General features: G+C 42.6%; 2 protein-coding genes across 3 annotated transcripts in view; both read left to right on the top strand.

Moving 5' to 3' along the window:
• ADAMTS10 (ADAM metallopeptidase with thrombospondin type 1 motif 10) overlaps positions 1-13,197 on the top strand; it is a 65,611-nt gene extending 52,414 nt beyond the window's left edge. For both annotated transcript variants that reach the window (XM_054981507.1, XM_054981508.1), the window contains 4 exons: positions 4,802-5,006; positions 5,872-6,048; positions 10,348-10,504; positions 11,270-13,197. In XM_054981507.1, the coding sequence (XP_054837482.1) occupies positions 4,802-5,006; positions 5,872-6,048; positions 10,348-10,504; positions 11,270-11,379 (649 nt within the window). In that variant the 3' untranslated portion in view covers positions 11,380-13,197. The remainder of the gene's footprint in view (positions 1-4,801; positions 5,007-5,871; positions 6,049-10,347; positions 10,505-11,269) is intronic.
• A 3,273-nt stretch (positions 13,198-16,470) lies between these two features.
• The window catches only part of MYO1F (myosin IF), a 79,171-nt gene continuing 76,188 nt past the window's right edge, over positions 16,471-19,453 (top strand). The window contains exon 1 of the mRNA XM_054980238.1: positions 16,471-16,587. Within this exon, the coding sequence (XP_054836213.1) occupies positions 16,585-16,587 (3 nt within the window). The 5' untranslated portion in view covers positions 16,471-16,584. The remainder of the gene's footprint in view (positions 16,588-19,453) is intronic.

Below are 19,453 nucleotides of genomic sequence, written 5' to 3'. Positions count from 1 at the left end.
GGGAAAAGAGTTTGTAGCTGCCTCCAAACAGAAAAAGAGGGGTGTTGTATTGTATATAAAGGAGGAACTACAGCCTAAAGTGGTGTTAAGTGACGCAGAAGCTCGATATTTGGCGGTGGAAATAATTTGGAATTCAAAAAAGACATTGGTGATTGGAATTTATGCGCCTAATGGTGCAAAAGAAATTTTTTTATGGACTTACAAAAACAGTTAGATGAATTGTCTTATGATCAAATAATATTGGCAGGCGATTTTAATGGAGTTACGAACTTGGAGGAGGACAAGAAATCTAAGACTACACAAAAGAAAAGAGGACTACTACCAAAGTCATTTTTTGCAATCACAAAACAGGAAAGTTTAGAGGATGTATGGAGGAGACAGTACCCCAAGAGTAGACAATATACATATTATTCTGCAAGACATTTTACACTATCAAGAATTGACATGATCTGGGCCTCCAAAGAACTGTTGCTTTGGACTAAAGAGGTGGAAATAATGCCAAAGGTAGGCTCAGATCATAATCCAATTGTGTGGAAATTTGGTAAGAATAGTAAAAGAAGAGGATGGAGAATAAATGAGGACCTGTTACAAATGGAAGAGAATATTGCGTTACTGCGAAGGGAGACCAAGTTCTTTTTGCAATGCAACTTGAATAAAGAAGTATCGACAAACAAGGTTTGGGATACATATAAGGCCGTGATCAGAGGGATACTAATGGACTTGAATGCAAGAGATAGGAGGAAAAAGGAGGAAAAAAGACAAGAAATCATGGAAAAAATTAAAGCCAAAGAGATTCAACTCAAAAAGAGACCAGGCAAAAAGAAAATATATCAGGATATTAAAATATTGCAGGAACAGTTATCGGCAATGAACAATAAAGAATTGGAGTGGAATTTAAAGAGGATGAATCAGAGGTCGTTTGAGGGAGCAAATAAGCCTGGGAAATATTTGGCATGGCAACTAAAAAAGAGGAAAGAGAAGAAAATTATTAGCACGATATGTGAAGATGATAAGTTACTAAGTGATCAAGTCGCCATTAGTAAAGCCTTTTTTAAATTTTACGCAAAGTTATACCAAAAAAAAGAGGTGAACAAAGATTCAATAGCGGATTATTTAGATAAGATGAAACTTCCGACAATCTCAGAAGGATGGGAAGAAAAATTAAATAAGGAGGTGACAGAAGAAGAAATAAAAGAAGCTATTCAATCAACGAAGCTGGGGAAGGCCCCAGGTCCAGACGGATTAACGGCAAAATTTTATAAAACAATGGGCCAAGAACTGGTGCCTCTCCTGAAGGAGGTAATGAATGGTGCTATGCAAGACCAAGAGATTCCTGACACTTGGAAGGAGGCCAACATATCATTGATTCCAAAAGAAGGACAAGATTTGACTAATGTTAAAAATTATAGACCAATTTCATTGTTGAATAATGACTATAAAATATTTGCAAAGGTATTGGCGGAAAGAATTAAAGGATGGATGTCGGAATTCATTGCAGAAGAACAAGCGGGATTTCTACCTAATAGACAAATTAAGGACAATCTGAGAACAGTAATAAATGCTATTGAATATTATGATAAGCATTGCGATAGAGAGGTTGGTTTCTTTTTCGTAGACGCAGAAAAAGCATTTGACAATCTGAACTGGAACTTTATGTTTGCCACTATGGAAAAGCTGCAAATGGGAGAAAAGTTCATACAAGCAGTTAAAGGAATTTATAAAGACCAAAGTGCAGCGATTGTAGTGAATGACGATCTGACAAAAAAACTAAAAATAAACAAAAGTACAAGGCAAGGCTGCCCATTGTCTCCATTGTTGTTTATATTGATCTTGGAAATACTGATGATCCAGATACGAGAGGACGATACAATTCGAGGTATAAAGATAAGAGAGTTTACCTACAAGGTCAGAGCATTTGCAGATGATATAATGTTGATTGTAGAGGATCCAATCGACAATATGCCAAAGGTAATAAAGAAGATAAAGGAATTTGGAGACTTGGCCGGTTTTTTCGTAAACAAAAAGAAGTCGAAGATACTATGTAAAATATGATTAAACAGAAACAACAAGAATTGATGGAATTAACGGACTGCAAGGTAACAAACAAAGTAAAATATTTGGGAATTGAATTAACTGCAGAAAACATAGACTTATTTAAGAATAACTTTGAGAAGCTGTGGATACAAATAGAGAGAGACTTGATAAAATGGAACAAGTTGAATCTATCATGGTTGGGCAGAATTGCGACAATAAAAATGAATGTGTTACCTCGTGTGATGTTTCTGTTACAAACGATTCCGATTATCCGAGAGTCTAAACAATTTGAAAAATGGCAAAGAAAAATTTCGAACTTTGTGTGGGCAGGCAAGAAACCACGTGTTAAAATGAAAGTGTTACAGGATGCGAAAGAAAGAGGTGGCTTGCAACTGCCCGACCTAAGACTGTATTATGAAGCAATTTGTTTGACATGGATAAAGGATTGGATAAAGTTGAAAAATCGCTAACTTCTGGCATTGGAAGGCTATAAGAAAATATTTGGATGGCATGCATACCTATGGTATGATAAAATAAAAGCGGACTCTCTGTTTCTGCATCATTATATCAGAAGAAGCCTCTTCACAATCTGGAAGAAATATAAGATGTATCTGGAAGATCAAATCCCCTCTTGGGTGGTCCCGTATGAAGTAATAGACCCGAGAACTGTCGATAACGAACAGCAATGTTTAACTTACAAGGAGATAACACAAATACAACAGTTAACGTTAAAAATAAAATCAGAAGAAGAATTGTCTCCTTGTTATAATTGGTTTCAATACAGACAGATCAGAGATCTTTACAAATTGGACTGTTCAAGAGGAGGAATAAGAATGGAAAACTCAGAATTGGAAGAAGTAATGCTACAAGAAGGCAAGAAACAAATCTCAAAGATTTATAAGATACTTCTAAAATGGTACACTGAAGATGAAACAGTGAAAGTACAGATGGTGAAGTGGGCAATAAACTTTCATAAAGAAATAATGATGGAGTCCTGGGAGCACTTGTGGAAGAATACAATTAAGATTACAATGTGCATGAATATTAAAGAAAATGTGTATAAGATGATATACAGATGGTACCTAACACCAAAAAAAATTGCGCTGGGGAAGGCTAATATGTCAGACAAGTGCTGGAAATGTAAAAAACAAGAAGGATCACTATATCATATGTGGTGGACATGTGAAGTAGCTAAACAGTATTGGGGTGAAATAATTGAAGTAATAAATGAGATTTTACAAATACAAATAAATAAGAACCCAGAATTGTTGCTGCTGAACTTGGGAATGGAGAACGTTCCAGTGCAGCACAGAACATTGTTATTTTACATGACAGCTGCAGCAAGATTATTGTATGCGCAGAAATGGAAAGTGCAAGAAGTACCTACTGTAGAGGACTGGATTTATAAATTGCTGTACATGGCAGAAATTGACAAAATGACAAGAAAACTTAAAGACCAAGACCCAGAACAATTTATGGCAGACTGGGTGAAAATGAAACAATATTTGGAGAGAAAATGGGATGTGAAAGGAGAACTGTGGCAGTTTGAGAACTTTTAAACTATGATATTACAAACAGAAGAGAGAAGTGACTTTACCAATAGAAGAAATGTGTGTTTATATTAATCTAAGCTAGGATTATAGTTAACTATAGGAGGGGTAGAATTTATAACTGATACTTAGAAGTGGGATTGATATACTAGAAAAAGTAATATAGCATACATATAGTAAGGGAAGAGGAAATTATTTAGAGTAATAAATGTTATTAAGTTAGAATATTAACTTAACTATCATTAAGTTTGAATTATGGTTAAGTATAAGATATGAGAAGTATGCTGTTAATTATGGGAAGAAGTATTAGTAAAATTAATTTGATAAGTATGTTATTAATTTTGGGAAGAAATATCAGTAAAACTAATATAGTATGTATAGATTATAGAGTAATTAGGGCTTAGAGTAAGGATTGCTGTGTAGGGATGCTTGATTGTCTAATATAGGATTTGTTAAGTAATAAAGGGGGTAGAGGGTTGGAAAGCTGTTGGAAGTCAAGAAGGAGGGGGGAAAGGGTGGGGGTTAGATTAGATTTAATCAGATAGGGTTTAATTAAAATATTGTTTGAAATTATGTTCACCAATAAAAAAATTTTTTTAAAAAAAAAGTTAAAATAGCGTTAGCATTAAAAAAGATAGCGTTAAAAAACCAAGGAAATTTGGAACTCTAGTATTGAATGTGGGTAAAATGGAAAAGACTGCTGAGAACAACTGCAGAAACAAAAACAAATGAAGAAGGGCATGTCGATATCTATATCATATTTATTGTGGGAGGGGTTACTGGCGCAGAACATGTTTTCAGTTTTTACTATTACTCTACTCTCACCCTAATGGAATTTTTATCTGGCATTTTGTCTGTTACTTTTATGCAGCTGCTTATTTCTCGCTATTAGACTGCTCTTTGGTGTGTGTGCGTGTAGCTTTATGGCTGTTTTAAAGTGATGGGTTATGAATTTTCCTTGGTGCGTTTGAAATGGCACAGGTACATTCTACTTCTATGGGACTAACAAAATCAGTGGTCGGGTATGAGCTTTCATGGGCCACAGCTCACTTCTTCGGATACCTGGTATCTGAAGAAGTGAGCTGTGTCTACCAGAAATTTTGTTAGTCTTACAGGTGCTTCTGGACTCTTACTCTTTTCTACTGCTGCAGACAGACTAGCACGGCTACCCGTCTTGATCTACTACGATGTAAATGACTATCATTCTCCTCCTTCAGGTGGGTGATTGGGAACTGGTCTGAATGCAGCCGCAGTTGCAACCAGGGAGTTCGCACCCGGAGTGTGATCTGCCAGCGCAAGGTCTCTGCCACCGAGCAGAAAACCCTGGATGACTCCGTGTGTACCCTGCCACGCCCCCACATGCTGGAACCCTGTAACAATCAGACATGCCCCCCAGAATGGACAGCCCTTGACTGGTCTGAGGTGAGAGCATCTCTGCGCAATGGCTGTCTGGTCTAATTATATTTTTTTTCTCATGGTGGCCGCTGTCAGTGACAGCTAACCATGGAACCTCCATGTCCAGAGACAGTATACCTCTGGGATGAACAATTGAGGAGGCCTGCTGCCTTCATAGTCCACTTGTGGGCTTTCCAGAAGCACATGAACAACCATGGTTGGAAGGAGAATACTAGCCTGAGTAAACATTGTCTTAACCAACAAGGTAATTCTTAGGTGGTTTATGGTAGCCTGTCATAGCTAGCAATAGAACTTCATTCAGAGGCAGTATATTAGATGCTGGAGATGAATGACAAGGCTGGACTATCCCTTTCAGATCTTCTGGCTGGCTTCTGGATTAGATAGTCTGAGTCAGAAAAGCTCTTCTATTTATTTATTTATTTATTTATTTATTTACTGGAATATTTAAATCTCCCCACCTTTCCCTTGTGGCTCATGGTGCCTTACAGTTCCAAACTGTAAAAATATAAGGTGCAATAAAATGCCAAGTAAGCCCCACCCTCCCTTCTAATACTTGCTTATGTAGAGTAGGTGTCTATCAATGGCTAATAGCCAGCGTAGCTGAATGTAGCCTCCATTTATGGGAGCAGCATATCTCAGATTGCTAAGTCTGGGGGGCATTCCAGATGGGAGGGCTGCCGCAGAAAACGTGCATGAACCTGTGCCCCCCTCCCTTCCCTATATAAAATGTGTTTTTAGGTTCTCCAGCTGCACCCTCTCAGTTCAGCAATCTTCCCAAGCATTCCCAAATGGGTTTTTTCCCCTATGTACTAATAGAAGGGCTCCTCTGAGGTCTGTCGGTCACTCTTTTTAATGCCTCCCTTCTTTGCAGTGCACCCCAAATTGTGGGCCAGGTTTCCGCCATCGGATTGTGCTGTGCAAAAGTGGCGATCACACCTCGACCTTGCCAACCTCCCGGTGTGCTGAGAACTCCAAGCCCCCCACCAGCATCCGGTGCAGCCTCCGACGCTGCCCACCCCCACGGTGGGTGACTGGCGAATGGGGAGAGGTACAAAAGTCTCATCTTCTACTTCTGTCCTGGGGCTGCATGCTCTGGATCAGGCCACTAGGGGGAGCCATGCCCTAGGGCAAAGACCCAGTGGGGATCCAGCGTGGAGCTATTGTCTGCCCATCATATTAGCTGTATTTAACCAGTTATTACTATTGTTTATTGCTATTATTTATGTCATTTATAGTCTCCCTGAGATTCAAGGTGGATGACACAGTGTGAGCATAGTACAGTCAATATCAAGGTCATTTTCTTAAATACTGCTATCGGGTACATAAACACAAGTTTACAAAGACATTACGGGCGAATCCACACTTACCGGCACTGCGCTAAGCAGGTGGAGTGAGAGCGTCTTTCTGGCGCGATTTATGACGTCATCACACCACGATGCCGCTCTCGTGGCGCGATGACGTCATAAAATGCGCCAGAAAGACGCTCTCACTCCGCCTGCTTACCGCTGTGCCGGGTAAGTGTGGATTTGGCCTACATTAGCAAGAATCCAATACAGAATTGAAGAAATGCTGAAACAGATCATAAGCAATTCTAGGGCTGACATTAGACAACAAGAAGCACAAGTAACAAATATTTAAAGCAACAGATAGTATGTAAGGCAATATAGTGGTGAAGTCTATGGACCCTAACCTACTTGTTTATTATATTTATATTCCGCTCTCCCTGCAGAGCAGGCTCAGAGTGGATTACATCTATATATATAAAGACAAGTGTCCTGACTGACTCATCAACGCCCAGCCCAAACCCCTGGACCGAGAAACATGATGAAATTTAGGCAGGACGTTCCTTTTGTGATATAGAAGCTCATTAAGAAGGGATTTTAAGAAATTCGCCCCCTAAGGGGGTAAAAAGGGGTCAAATGTGTTTCCCCATAGGGATACAGCTTCCCTGTGTGGCTGGCAGGCTGCTCCTCCCCTGCCAACTGCCAACTCAGCCCTGATTGGGCTAGCTTTCAAGGTCATTTGCATATGGGGCCAACATTCTAAACAGTTGCTAAGGGAGTCAGTGAATGTGTCCTGAGGTAAAATGCACCTCACAGTCTTCCCCTAAAAGTTCACTAGGGTTGCCAATCTCCCTGTGGTGTAGGGTTGCCAGCCTCCAGGTGGTGGCTAGAGATCTCCCAGAATTACAACTGATCTCCAGGTGACAGAGATCAGTTCCCCTGGAGAAAATGGCTGCTTTGGACAGAGGACTCTATGGTATTATACCAATCTGAGGCCCCTCACCTCCCGAAATCCCGCTCTATCCAACCTGGACCTGGCAACCCTACTGTGAGGCCTGCCTGCTTGCACCCCCCTCTCTCTGATGGGTCAGCTGTGGAACTATGTGTTCTGAGGTAAAAATAAGGTCAAGGGCATTACAGACAGTTGAAGAAAGACAGTACAAGGCTCCTGAATAGGGATTTTAAACAGAAGTTAGTAAGGCAACTTAGTTTTTAAATGTTCCTGGGGAGATAGTGCACGACCTTTCTAGGGGCCATTTCAATACGAACCTCTCACATGAGCCTGCTGAGGTGCCCACCACACCACCCCTCCCTCAGTCAAACTCCAAGTCACACCTCTCATGGCCATCACCTCTTACTGCCGCCAGTAAGCCTTCTGGCAGGTGTCGTGCAAGATACACCAATGCTAAAAGGAGGAAGCAACTTAGAGATGTGGCAAAGAAATATGCACATCGTACTCCTGTGGTGCACGAAGCAGCAGTGGCCAAGTACCAGCAAGATCACCCCGAGGTGTGCAGAGTGGCAGAGTCTCTATGAGCAAAGCAATCCTGGAAGACAAGTAGAGAGGTGCTCACTTCCATGGAAGGTCAAGGCTCACTCAGGCATGGCCGATGATCCTTTGCTAGCTTCAAGCCGCCTCTTAACCTCATCCATGCAGAAACCCTCCTGTTCAGCATCTTAAAACAAAGCAACGTGGCCCAAGTGCTGTGGAACTGTAAGCTCATTGTTTAGGATGAGAGCACCATGGCGCACAAGGGGTGTCTTGAGGCATTGAGCATAACCCTAAAAGATGTCAGGGGAAACAAGAGAGTGATGGGGGGAGTCACCGTGCTGCTGGCTGGAGACGTCTGTCAGACTCTGCCAGTAGTCCCAAGGGGAACTCGAGCTGACAAGGTTACCGTGTGTGTCAAGGCATCATATCTGTGGCCCCTCATCAGGAAACTCTCACTAAGAAAGAACATGAGGGTCCACTTGAGAGGATCAACTTGACCGCTGGGGAATTCTCTGAACTCCTATTAAAAATAGGTGACAGAGAGTATCCCGAGTCGAAGGGAAAGGTGACCATCCCTGCAGCCCTGGGCACAGTACTGACGACCCTAGCAGACCTAACAGCCACGATATACCCTGATATCGCCACTATTACAGAGAAGTCCATGAACTGGCTATGCAAGCGTGCCATTCTGACCCCCAAGAACGACAAGGCTGCTATCATTAAAGAAACACAACTCCCTCAAAGGGGCAGAAATGGAGTACAGATCTGTGAACTCAGTGGTGCAAATGGATGACGCGGTCCACTACCCATGTGGAGTTCCTCAACACGTTCAACCCTCCTGACGGCCCAGCCCAAAAGCTTCTCCTGAGTGGGGGCTCCAGCGATGCTGGTCTGGAACCTCAACCCACCCAAACTCTGCAATGGAACTAGACTGTGAGTGAAAGCCCTCCACAGGAACGTCGTCGAGGCAGTATTGTTCACCGTAGTGCTCGGAAGGAGTCGATGTTCATACCACGCATACCACTCATACCATCAGAGAACCCCTTCGAATTCAAAGGACTGCAGTTCCCCCTCAAGGCCTGCTTTGCTATGATGATGAACGAATCCCAGGGGCAGACACTGAAGATGGCAGGAATTGACTTGAGGGAGGGCTGCTTCTCACATGGGCAGTTCTATGTGGCCTGCTCGTGAGCTCACGCAGCACCTGGTGATCCCAGCACCTGAGGGGAAAACCACCAATGTGGTCTACAAAGAGGTCCTTCAGTAGGAAAAAAACAGTTGTACATATTTTTCACTTTGTTTCTTGCACTACAATCTTTCCCTTTTAAAAATCTCTTTAACCAATGTTACATTTCGAAATTCACTTCATCAGTTTTAGGCATCAACAAACTTCGCTTTATTCAAACACTTTTGTGAAGCTTGGGTACTATGCTATTATACTACAAAACCAACTAAAAAAAATCCCTCCACAAACCAAAAAAGGTTACATACCTACAAATATTATAACTGGATTTAAAGTAGTTAAATACCATAGCAAAGCACGGGCATCAAGCTAGTCACAGTATAAAACAGGCAGCATAATAAAACCAAGTTCAATTTATAACTAGCAAAGCACCTGAGACCTCCTCCCTACAATACAAAAGCCTTTTTGAATAATTCTGTTTTGCATCGTTTGCGGAAATCCGGGAGAGTGGGGGCTCTCCTGACCGCCTCAGGCAGGCCGTTCCACAGGGTAGGGGCTGGCGCAGAGAAAGCTCATGTATGGGCTGCTGTTGATTTCACCCATGTGCAAGGTGGCACCTGCAAGAGACCCTGTTCGGATGTGTGAAGCTGCCGTGAAGGAATATAGGAAAGGAGGCAACCCCATAGGTATGCTGGACCAAGGCCATGAAGAGTTTTGTATGTGATAACCAATACCTTGAACTGAGCTCAGTAACTGATACTGGTAGCCAATGGATAGGTAGCCAGTGGAGTGACTGCAAGATGGGGGTGATGTTCATGCTCCTGCTCACTCCTGATAACAGTCGCATTTTGCACCAATTGGAGTCTCCTAGTTAATGGAAGAGGAGAAAATACATTAAATATAGCCAACCAGCTGTACTAACAGGGGCCATTGGCTTTCAACATTTAACAAGGCTTGTGTATTCACACAATCCCATCAGAAAAGGCTAGAAAGAGCCCTTTTATTTTAAAAAATGGAAGGACAGGGGATCAAGCCAAGAGGCCCTTCCCAGAACATCTAAGTCCCTTTCCATCCTTCAAAGTGGTGACAGACTGCAGTTGCTCATTTGGAAAAAGCTTTCAGCACATGCCCAGAGGTGATTTCTATTATTAAAGAGAGCGTTTAATAGAGTTCCATCTTTGGCCTCATCCTTTTTTAAAACAAGCACATAGGAAATTAGATAAATAATACTAGAAAATGGGGACAGCCAGAGATGAGAGGAGTAGATACACAGTGAAAGTGGTTAAAGAAAAGTGCATGTGTGTGTGTATAAGAGAGAGAGAAGACTTGACAAGGGGTGGCTGGCTTATCCCAACCCTCCATGTCTTCCTTCATTGTTCTCTCCCACAGTGCTCAGGGAAGTGTGGCTTCGGCCAGCAGAGGCGATCGGTCCAGTGCATGTCGCACACTGGACAGCCATCTGTCGAGTGCCTGGAGACTCTAAGGCCTATGACAATGCAACAGTGTGAGAGCAAGTGTGATTCTGGACCGACCGAAAACCCCGAAGGTAATGCTGCCTTGGAAATCTTTTTCCCCTTGAGACTGTGCGCTTCTCTTCCCTACTGATTTAACTCCCCCAATTCTGCTTTCAATTGAGCTTCTGTGGAAATTTCCCTGTGGAAAATTGAACCCACGCTTCTTTTATTTTCATGCTATTTACTCCTGACCTCACACCCATGTAAAGTGGGCACATTTTTGCAGCGTTATCTGTGCAACAGTAAATCAGGATTTTGCGTATGCTACATATATAGATGATGTCAATTATATAAAGGGTAAGTTGTACAAAATGTGCATTTTTAAAAAATGCAGCATGGGTACACAATAAGACGAATCTGCAGAACTTGACAGTGAAAAGAGCGCGAACTGAAACAATTGGCCAAAATATAAACTCATTAAAGAGAAGAATACAGAGGTACATCTGTTCATTCATATATTTTATACCAAATGTGAGGAAAGAGAAAAGTCAGTGAGAGCAACACAATGTCTTGGCAATGGAATTCAGAAGCAGCAGAACAAAGCGCTCTTGGAACAGTGGAAGAAATCGTGCTCTTATCCAGGGGAGATCAGCCAGGCCAGAGCAGGCCAAGTGGCCCTCAATTAGCCCTGTTGAAGTTTCTGGATGGGTATTCCCTTCTGCTTTGGACTTGCCACACCCCCACTTACTTCTGACACTGTCCCTAACTGTGAAATCCTAAGCAGAGTTACTCCCGTTTAAGCCCATTGATTGTCTGTCTCTCTCTTTTTTTTCTCATTTTCCTTCTTTTCCTTCCAGAATGCAAAGATGTGAATAAGGTCGCCTATTGTCCTTTGGTGCTGAAGTTTAAGTTCTGTAGCCGGTCTTACTTCCGACAGATTTGTTGCAAGACCTGCCAAGGGCATTAAACCATCATGTGCTATTGGTGCTGTGAGGAAACTGGAAAAGCCCGCGAGGGGCAGCTGTGCCATTTTCACCCCGCTGCTGCCTGGCTGCCACCCTCCCCCAGAATCATCAACAAGTTCAAAGCAAGTGCTGCAGCCCTGTAAGGTCCTGCACCCTCCCCGTTCCTTATGGACTTCCGTTAAACCACTGCTGACGTGTGCACTGAGGACGGGGTTGGGCGGGGGGAGACGGTCGAGTGCAATGAAAGGCAGATACGCCGAACAAGGTGCAGATGAGTGTATTACTTGAAACTCTGATCTTATTTATTTTAGTAGTGCAGCCGATGCTCCTGCAAAAGTGGTATACCCTCCCCACACACAAACAGGGTGGAATCAGTGCAGATAACCAGCACCTCACTAGCGTTCTCCTTATTTGGCTTCTTACTGTCATTTCCAGAGATCTTCTTGTGCTCTCTGGGGCATCCTTTGGTGGGGCTATGGAGATGGCACGGAAATGGGATTTGGTCCCAAGAGCAGGCGCGAGGAAAGGGGACGGAGCGTTCTAAGTTGTAATTTTATGGCAGAGGAGAGAATGTAGAGGGCAGAAATCAGAATGTTTTCCCAACTCCTGCTGGCAGATCCGAGGCTTTTTAATGAGGGCCAGTAGCTCTTCTTGGATCTTTGAGCAGGGTTTTTAATACTCAGATGAAAAATGGGAAGATCTCATGTATTTCCCCCAAATCTTGTCAGACTTGAATCCAAATTCTCCACTGATCTGTTGTTTAACCAGGTTTGAATGTCAACGTGAAAATGTCAACATGTAAGGAAGGGAGGATTCTGAATTTTTTTTTTAAATTAGTTGTTTGCTGGACTTTGGTCACAACTCTTCAAGGTGCACTCTTTTGGTTCTTCTACATGAGGACCGTCCCTTTTTTCACCTGCAGCTATTCAATTTAATAAATTACCAAACTGGTGCTTCCTTTTCATTGTTATAGCTCAAGTTTAATTTTATTTATTTTTTAAGTAATAAGAGGGTGTTCTCCTTGATGGCTTCCTATGCATTATGGACTCCAACTTTAAAAAAAAAAAGTTCCAGTGATTCCTATTTTTGAAGCTGCTGTCTCACAAGTACATTTTTTGAGGGAAGGGTCAGAATGAATTATTTTCTGGTGTCATCCAGGGATGATTCTAAATGCAAGATTCTGTGTTGAGTCCTGTTCATTTGATGTGACTTAGAAATGTTCTCTTGGCAAATTGACTCTTGATGGTTCAGACCTGCGGTCCTTGGGATGCACCCTTCCAAATTAAAGGGATGTGCAAGGATCCCCTGAATCTATGTTGATTTTTGCTTTAAGTGGTGCTTTGGTTAAAAAAAAAAAAAAAGATAAACCCCCCCCCCAGGTATTGCTAGTCTTATTTAAAGTAATTTGGTTTCTTACTAAAAGCTTTGAATGTTTTTGCCTGAAGGGAAACCCCTCAAACTATCTTCAGAGTTTACTTTAGGCAAAACTTCGGTGGCTCACCTCACCTGGACCCCAGGGGTATTGGTCTGTAGCTGGACAAATTCCTTGCCGTCTTCCTTCAATGAATGCATCCCTGGTTGGCTAGTGAGAGTGTCTTTTAATTTTTGTGTTTTCCTGCACAGGTGGAGCATTTTGTACCTTTGCTTAAGGGCAGGAATGGTTTTTCACCATTTCATATATAAATATATACAGATATATTGTATTATTATAATTATGACTGATATTATAGAAAACGTTTTTTTAAAAATCCTATTTTCCAAAATGAGAGACTGAGAAAGAGAGAGAGAGAGAGAGAGAGAAATTACAGCATGATTTTACAATAAAGGATTACCCAAAATCCCTGGTTTGAATTTCTGAGGATATCTTCCATCATGCAGCTGATTTAGAAGACTTGCAGCGTGCCAGAGGATTCGGGACCAGTCATCTGTCAAAGCTGTGTCAGCATTCCTTTATAAAACCTCGCCCTCAGTTGTGTGTGCCAAATAAATAAATCCTGACCCCCAAAGCAATCCCAGTTCCAAGACAGGGTATGCAACATGCAAACTCAGCTGGTTTGCATATGCCTGTTTTGTGCAATGCATTTTGTGCTGGTTAATCAAGGATAGCCTGCATCCCAAAGGCCAATATTGTTTGGCTCTCCCCTCCCATGTAGCTGGAGTTCAGAGGCTAGGCTGCTTCTGCAAAAGGAGTTTTTCATGGCTGCCACTCACGGAGATCTAATATGGAAACTGCCATCTAGCCCACAATTCAGTTTGCTTCACTGGCAACCACTCCACCTGTACATGGAGGTTCCATTCATTCGTTTTCATTAAGAGAGAGGAGACTTGTCTTGGCAGCAGTATGTGCGAAAAGGATCTAGGGGTCTTAGTAGACCATACACTGAACATGAGTCAGCAGCGTGATGTGGTAGCTAAAAAGACAAATGCGATGTTGGGTTGTATCAACGGAAGTATAGTGTCCAGATCACGCAAAGTGATGGTATCGCTCTACTCTGCTCTGGTTAGACCTCACCTAGAGTATTGTGTTCAGTTGTGGGCGCCACAATTTAAGGAGGATATAGACAAGCTGGAACGTGTCCAGAGGAAGGCAACGAAGACCAAGTCCTATGAGAAAAAGTTGAAGGAGCTCAGAATGTTTAGCCTGGAGAAGAGACGACTGAGAAGTGATATGATAACTATCTTCAAGTACTTGAAGGAGTGTCATATAGAGGATGGCGTGAAGTTGTTTTCCGTTGCCCCAGAAGGCTGGACCAGAACCAACAAGTTAAAATTAAATCAAAAGAGTTTGGCTAAACATTAGGAAGAACTTCCTGACAGTCAGAGCGGCCCCTCGGTGGAACAGGCTTCCTCAGGAGGTGGTGGGCTCTCCTCCTTTGGAGGTTTTTAAGCAGAGGCTAGATGGCCATCTGATAGCAATGCTGATCCTGTGAACCTGGGCAGATCATGAGGGGGAGGGCAGGAAGGGTTACATCAGTGCTTAGTTTTCTTGGCTCCTTCTCACATGCCCAAAGTAGTGCCGATCGCCACTTGGGGTCAGGAAGGAATTTTCTTGAGGCCGGTTTGGCTAGGGATCCTGACAGTGTTTTGCCATCTTCTGGGCATGGACTCAAAAATGTCAATTTCTTTTCTTCCCTGATGCAAATCAAAAGTACACGTCTTTATTTTTGTGTCATGTTTTGAATATCAGATTGATAGACTGTTGTCCCAATGTCCCAGCATTTGCTTTTTTAAAAAAGTACGTCTCTTGCTCCTTTAAGTCATATAAGGAAAAAGGCTTATTTCTACAAGAAAAGTTGCTAGAGGCTTACTTTTTGTTAAATGAAAGCTGGGAAATCGGAGAAACTGCCACATCTATTATTACAATGGCATATTGATATAATGATATTCTAGTGCCTTTTTTTCTAATTGAAAAGCCCTGCTGGCCCAGGGAAGGGGGTGGTTGCTTCTGGGGGATAAGGTGGGGAAACCTGCCGTGGAAGTTTGAATGTGCCAATATTAAACTAGAAGCTCCAATCAAAGACATTCGATTTCTCCAACCACACCAGTCTCCAGCTACTGCTTCTGAGAATTGGCAAGTTGCCATGCGTATTGGCAATCAAAGGCACAGTTGGCTGAATTCCCATGTCAGGGGGTGCTAGAGACTTTCATATGAAGTTTTATGCCAAGTCCCTTCAGTCTGAAGACATTTTGGAGTCGGAAGCTAAAATAACTAAACTGAGGCTATCATACTTTGGTCACATCATGAGAAGACGAGACTCTCTGGAAAAGACAATAATGCTAGGAAAAGTGGAAAGTGGTAGAAAAAGAGGAAGACCCCACACAAGATGGATTGAAGCCACAGCCTCTGGTCTGTGAGGTCTGAGCAAGTCTGTTAATGACAGGACATTTGGGTGTTCATTCATTCATAGGGTCACCGTAAGTCAGAAGCAACTTTATGGCATATAGCGCACATTTTGGTGCACCAAATTGAGAGTGTCATTGCCGAAATGGACCAATACATTAAATATCTTTAGTTGTGCATTTGGGACAGAATCCTGAGCTGTTCGCTGTAATTGTGTACTTTTGCTACATTAGCCGATACATGGATAAAAAACTGCAGTAAAGTCATTTCGATTCATTAACAGATCTGCAATCCCTACTCTGCCTTTCCACAAAGTGGCATACATTATGCTGTGCTCTTCTATTTTATCCGCACATCAGCCCTGTAAGGAAGGTTAGGCTGAGACAGAGAGACTAGCACAAGTTCACATGACATGCTTTACAGCACAATGGGAATTTGAAGCTGAGTGTCTCAGATTCTAGGCCGGCATTTTCATCACTTTTCAATTCAGTTTTTTAAAGTCTAAAATTAATTTTAAATCCATTTTAGTTTTCTATAGTTAAACTAGGATTCAGAAGAAGCAAGACAAAGCAGTAAACAAATTCGGAAAATCTGGTCCTCCTTAGTCATTCACTTTCTTCCTAGCCAAACTGACAACTTCCCTTTTCCTCCCAGAAAGCGAACTGCAAACTCCTTTGCTCTATGTGTAGCTGAACATTCTATTCTGAATCGGAAGTTCAGCCAACCAGTATCAGAGTCTTCCCTGCTTCCCACTCAATACAACAAATAATTGGGATCTTAATTATTTTTTTATGGGGCTGTTTAATTACCGTGGATTTTGTAACCTTTAAAAGCAGCATATTGCCATTCTGCATGCCGCTCTTTAACAGGATAGATTCAAAATGCACAAAACCCCAACTTGCATATTAGTTTTTCTCCCTGATTCATCGTGGTTTCAATGTATTTAGTGCACCACGTCAACATTTTTGGTTTCTTTTACTCAAAACCTTATTGAGAGCTGGTAGCCTGAGTGTTTAAAGAATCTATTGTGAATGTTTTAAAAACTAATTCACCGAGCTTTAAAATTATGGCTGGCATTCAGATTTGGGCTGCTCCTGCATCTTCTACTCATCACCTACCCACCCCCATCCACTCAGCCCCAAAGGAGGAAGTGAGGAGGCGCAGGGGGAGGTGGATAGAGGAACTCACTCGAGGCTATGTGGTTGCACTTCTGTCTGTCACTGCTGTCTCTGCTGTTGCAAGTGCAACAGACCAAACTCTCCCATTGGGGGCACAGCTATGGCTCCCGGAGGGATTCAGTGACTTGTTCTGGTGCCTGACCGTCTTGGTGGTGGTGGGGTGGAGCTTGCCACGCCGGAGAGCAGCCATGGTAAGTGCCAGTGAAGCCAAAAACAGGTGTGGGAGCAGGGGGTGCAGCATATGAAATCTTTGCATCCTGTTTTTATAAATGATGGCACTCTTGGGGGGAGGAAGGCCACCAACTTATTACTTTCTATTGTTGTTAAGGATGACCTTAATTTGAACTTGAATTGTCGAACACATCCTTTTAACCTTTTGCAAATTACCCCAGCTCTGGTTCTATGGGGTTTGGGCTGAAAACACTTGTTGCGGATGGCTAAGAGCCTCCACAGTTCCGGGCAGTCTACCCCTCAAAGACCAGATGCTGGCTATTAGCATTGTGCTTCCCTTGCTGGCATCCCAAAGCCTGGTCACAGTTGAAACACTAAAGTAGGTAGACAGTGGTCCAATTCTCTCATATAACAGTACCCAGTCAGATATTCTTGAGATTTCACAAACACAGCCTGATGGAGAGAAAGTACCATTATCAGATGCTCTTTTTATGTTTCGAACAAACATCTTTGCTTACTCTGAGATAAGCTGCCCCTTAATATGGAGGTCCCGTTATTGAACCATCATCACTTATGGCCACATAGGGCCAAGCCAGAAGTGACGAATTACACTCGAATTGCAAGTGAACAGACTCACATGTATTCAGGGCTTTTTTTCAGCGGGACCCCGGTGGAACGGAGTTCCAGCACCTCTTGAAAATGGTCACATGGCCAGTGGCCCCGCCCCCTGATCTCCAGACAGAGGGGAGTTTAGATTGGGCGATCTAAACTCCCCTCTGGAGATCAGAGGGCGGGGCCACCGGCCATGTGACCATTTTCGCTGAGGGCAATTTAAACTTTAAAAAACTCCCCCCTTGTTCCAGCTGACCCAAAGTGATGTCATTGTGAGGTCCTGAGTTCCACTACCTCTTTTCCCAGAAAAAAAGCCCTGAATGTTTTCCTCCCTGTTCACTTGCACTCCACTCGATCACTACATGATCGAGTGGAGCGCAAGTGAACAGGGAGGAATACATGTGAGTCTGTTCACTTGCCATTCAAGTGTAATTTGTCACTTCTAGCTTGGCCCTGAGAAAGCTATCAGTTAAGAATATTCCAAAAAGCTATGGTTTCAAAGGTGCAGATAAGATCAGAACAAAATTTGTATCCAGGTCCTATTTTGTACAAACCATAATGTAATGGTTTGAGTGTTAGACTTTGATTATAGTGAGCCGGACCTAAATCTTCTCTCAGTAAAGCCGCATGTCAGTCACTGTCTTTCAGCCTAACCTACATTACAGTGCAGCTGTGAAGCTAAAAGGAAGGAACGGAGAAAAACGTAGGCCACCAGGCATTCTGTAGGAGTCAAGACAGTATAAAAAGTACACCCTTTAATTACTTTTGGAAGTGACAACCCGAGAAACACAGGAACGAAAGAGGATTGGGGGAATTGACTCTTTGGTGATTCTCTTTTTTATTATTATTAAGAATTTTATATAAAGGAAATAACACACGACCAAAAAAAGACAACTATATAGAGAATAACAAAACAAAAAGTAGCAACTAACCAACAAAAAAGTCTAACAAAACAAAAGAAAAAAAACCAAAAAAACTTAAGCTCGAAAGAGGCTTCTAATTTTCTCCATGACAAATATAATGATCAAATTCTCTCTTATGTCACAAAGAAAAGCTCTCTTTTTTTCTAATGTCCAAACTCCTTATTCCGCAAGCCCACAGCTCATCAAATCGTTATTATCTGTTTTGTGCAAAAAGTCTAATAAGGGGTTTCCAGTCAACAATAAATGAACTTACTGCCTTTTCTTGTTGGGGGAATTGACTCTACTAAGATAGTCAGCCTGTTTCTTGACTGTACAACTGTGGGGCGAGGGGCGGGGGCTATGCTGGCATGGTGTTTTGTATTAGTGATCCTCCACATGTTTGGAGTGGGACCAGCTTCTACACTTATTGTTCGGTTTGGGACTCACTTGGAAAGAGACCGCTCTATTTCTCACATCCCACCTCACCCTCTGCCCCTCGCTGCTGGCCCCGTGATTCCCTTACAAGAAAGTTATGACCTACTTTTGCATCCCAATCCATAGCATGAGAATTGCTGTGATATGCAAAGTCAAATCCCTTGCGTGTAAAAAGGTAGCAGAAAGAACCCTTTTTTGTGCCTTGGGGATGTAACATCTTTTTTGTATGGAAGGACATTCAGGTTAGGGAGTCTCCACCTGCAGTCTGAACGCACCACACATGCAGGTTTACGGCTCTCAATGAAGATCAGGCCTCCCACATCAATTACCCATATCTGCGTTGCTGAACCACAAAAAAAGGGTGCCTCTCTTCCTGGCACGGAACTCATGTGACAAAAGAAATCTTGTTTCACCTGTTGGTGGAGCTGGGGGAGGCAAGGGGCCTTTGAAGAAAGCAAGCCCAGAACAGAGACTCATGCAGAGACCCTCATTGAAGGAGGAATGTTCATTATAGAGGGCGGAGATTCAGTTTTTGAGTGATGCACTCTTTGGGAAGAGAATTGGGCATCTGGCTGGCCCTGTGGTGCAGGCTTTTGAAACGGTGTCCCAGGAAATGCCTGAGTGGTTTTCGCAATTTTTTCCCCCTGGTTCCCTTTTCTCCCTTCCTTTTAACTGAAGCTCTGGAGGCCGCAGTGCCAAACCTCAGAGGAAATGGCTTCTTGCAGCATGCAAAAGTTAGAAGATGCTTTGTGAAGGCAGGAGGGGAATGGAATTTGAATTGTGTTGTTTTTAAATTTGCACTGTGCTGGAAAAAAATGGTTCCGCTTAACTGCCAAACTTTCCTTGCATATAGAAAGCTAATGTGTAAGGGAGTATAAAATAAACCCTGTTGGATCAGACCAATGGACCATCTCATTCTAGCATCCTGTTTTCAACA

Source organism: Eublepharis macularius, chromosome 5 (assembly GCF_028583425.1).
Source record: "Eublepharis macularius isolate TG4126 chromosome 5, MPM_Emac_v1.0, whole genome shotgun sequence".
Taxonomy (NCBI): Eukaryota; Metazoa; Chordata; class Lepidosauria; order Squamata; family Eublepharidae; genus Eublepharis; species Eublepharis macularius.
The sequence above is the reverse complement of the archived record's forward strand: the minus strand, read 5'-3'. Positions and strand labels throughout refer to the sequence as shown.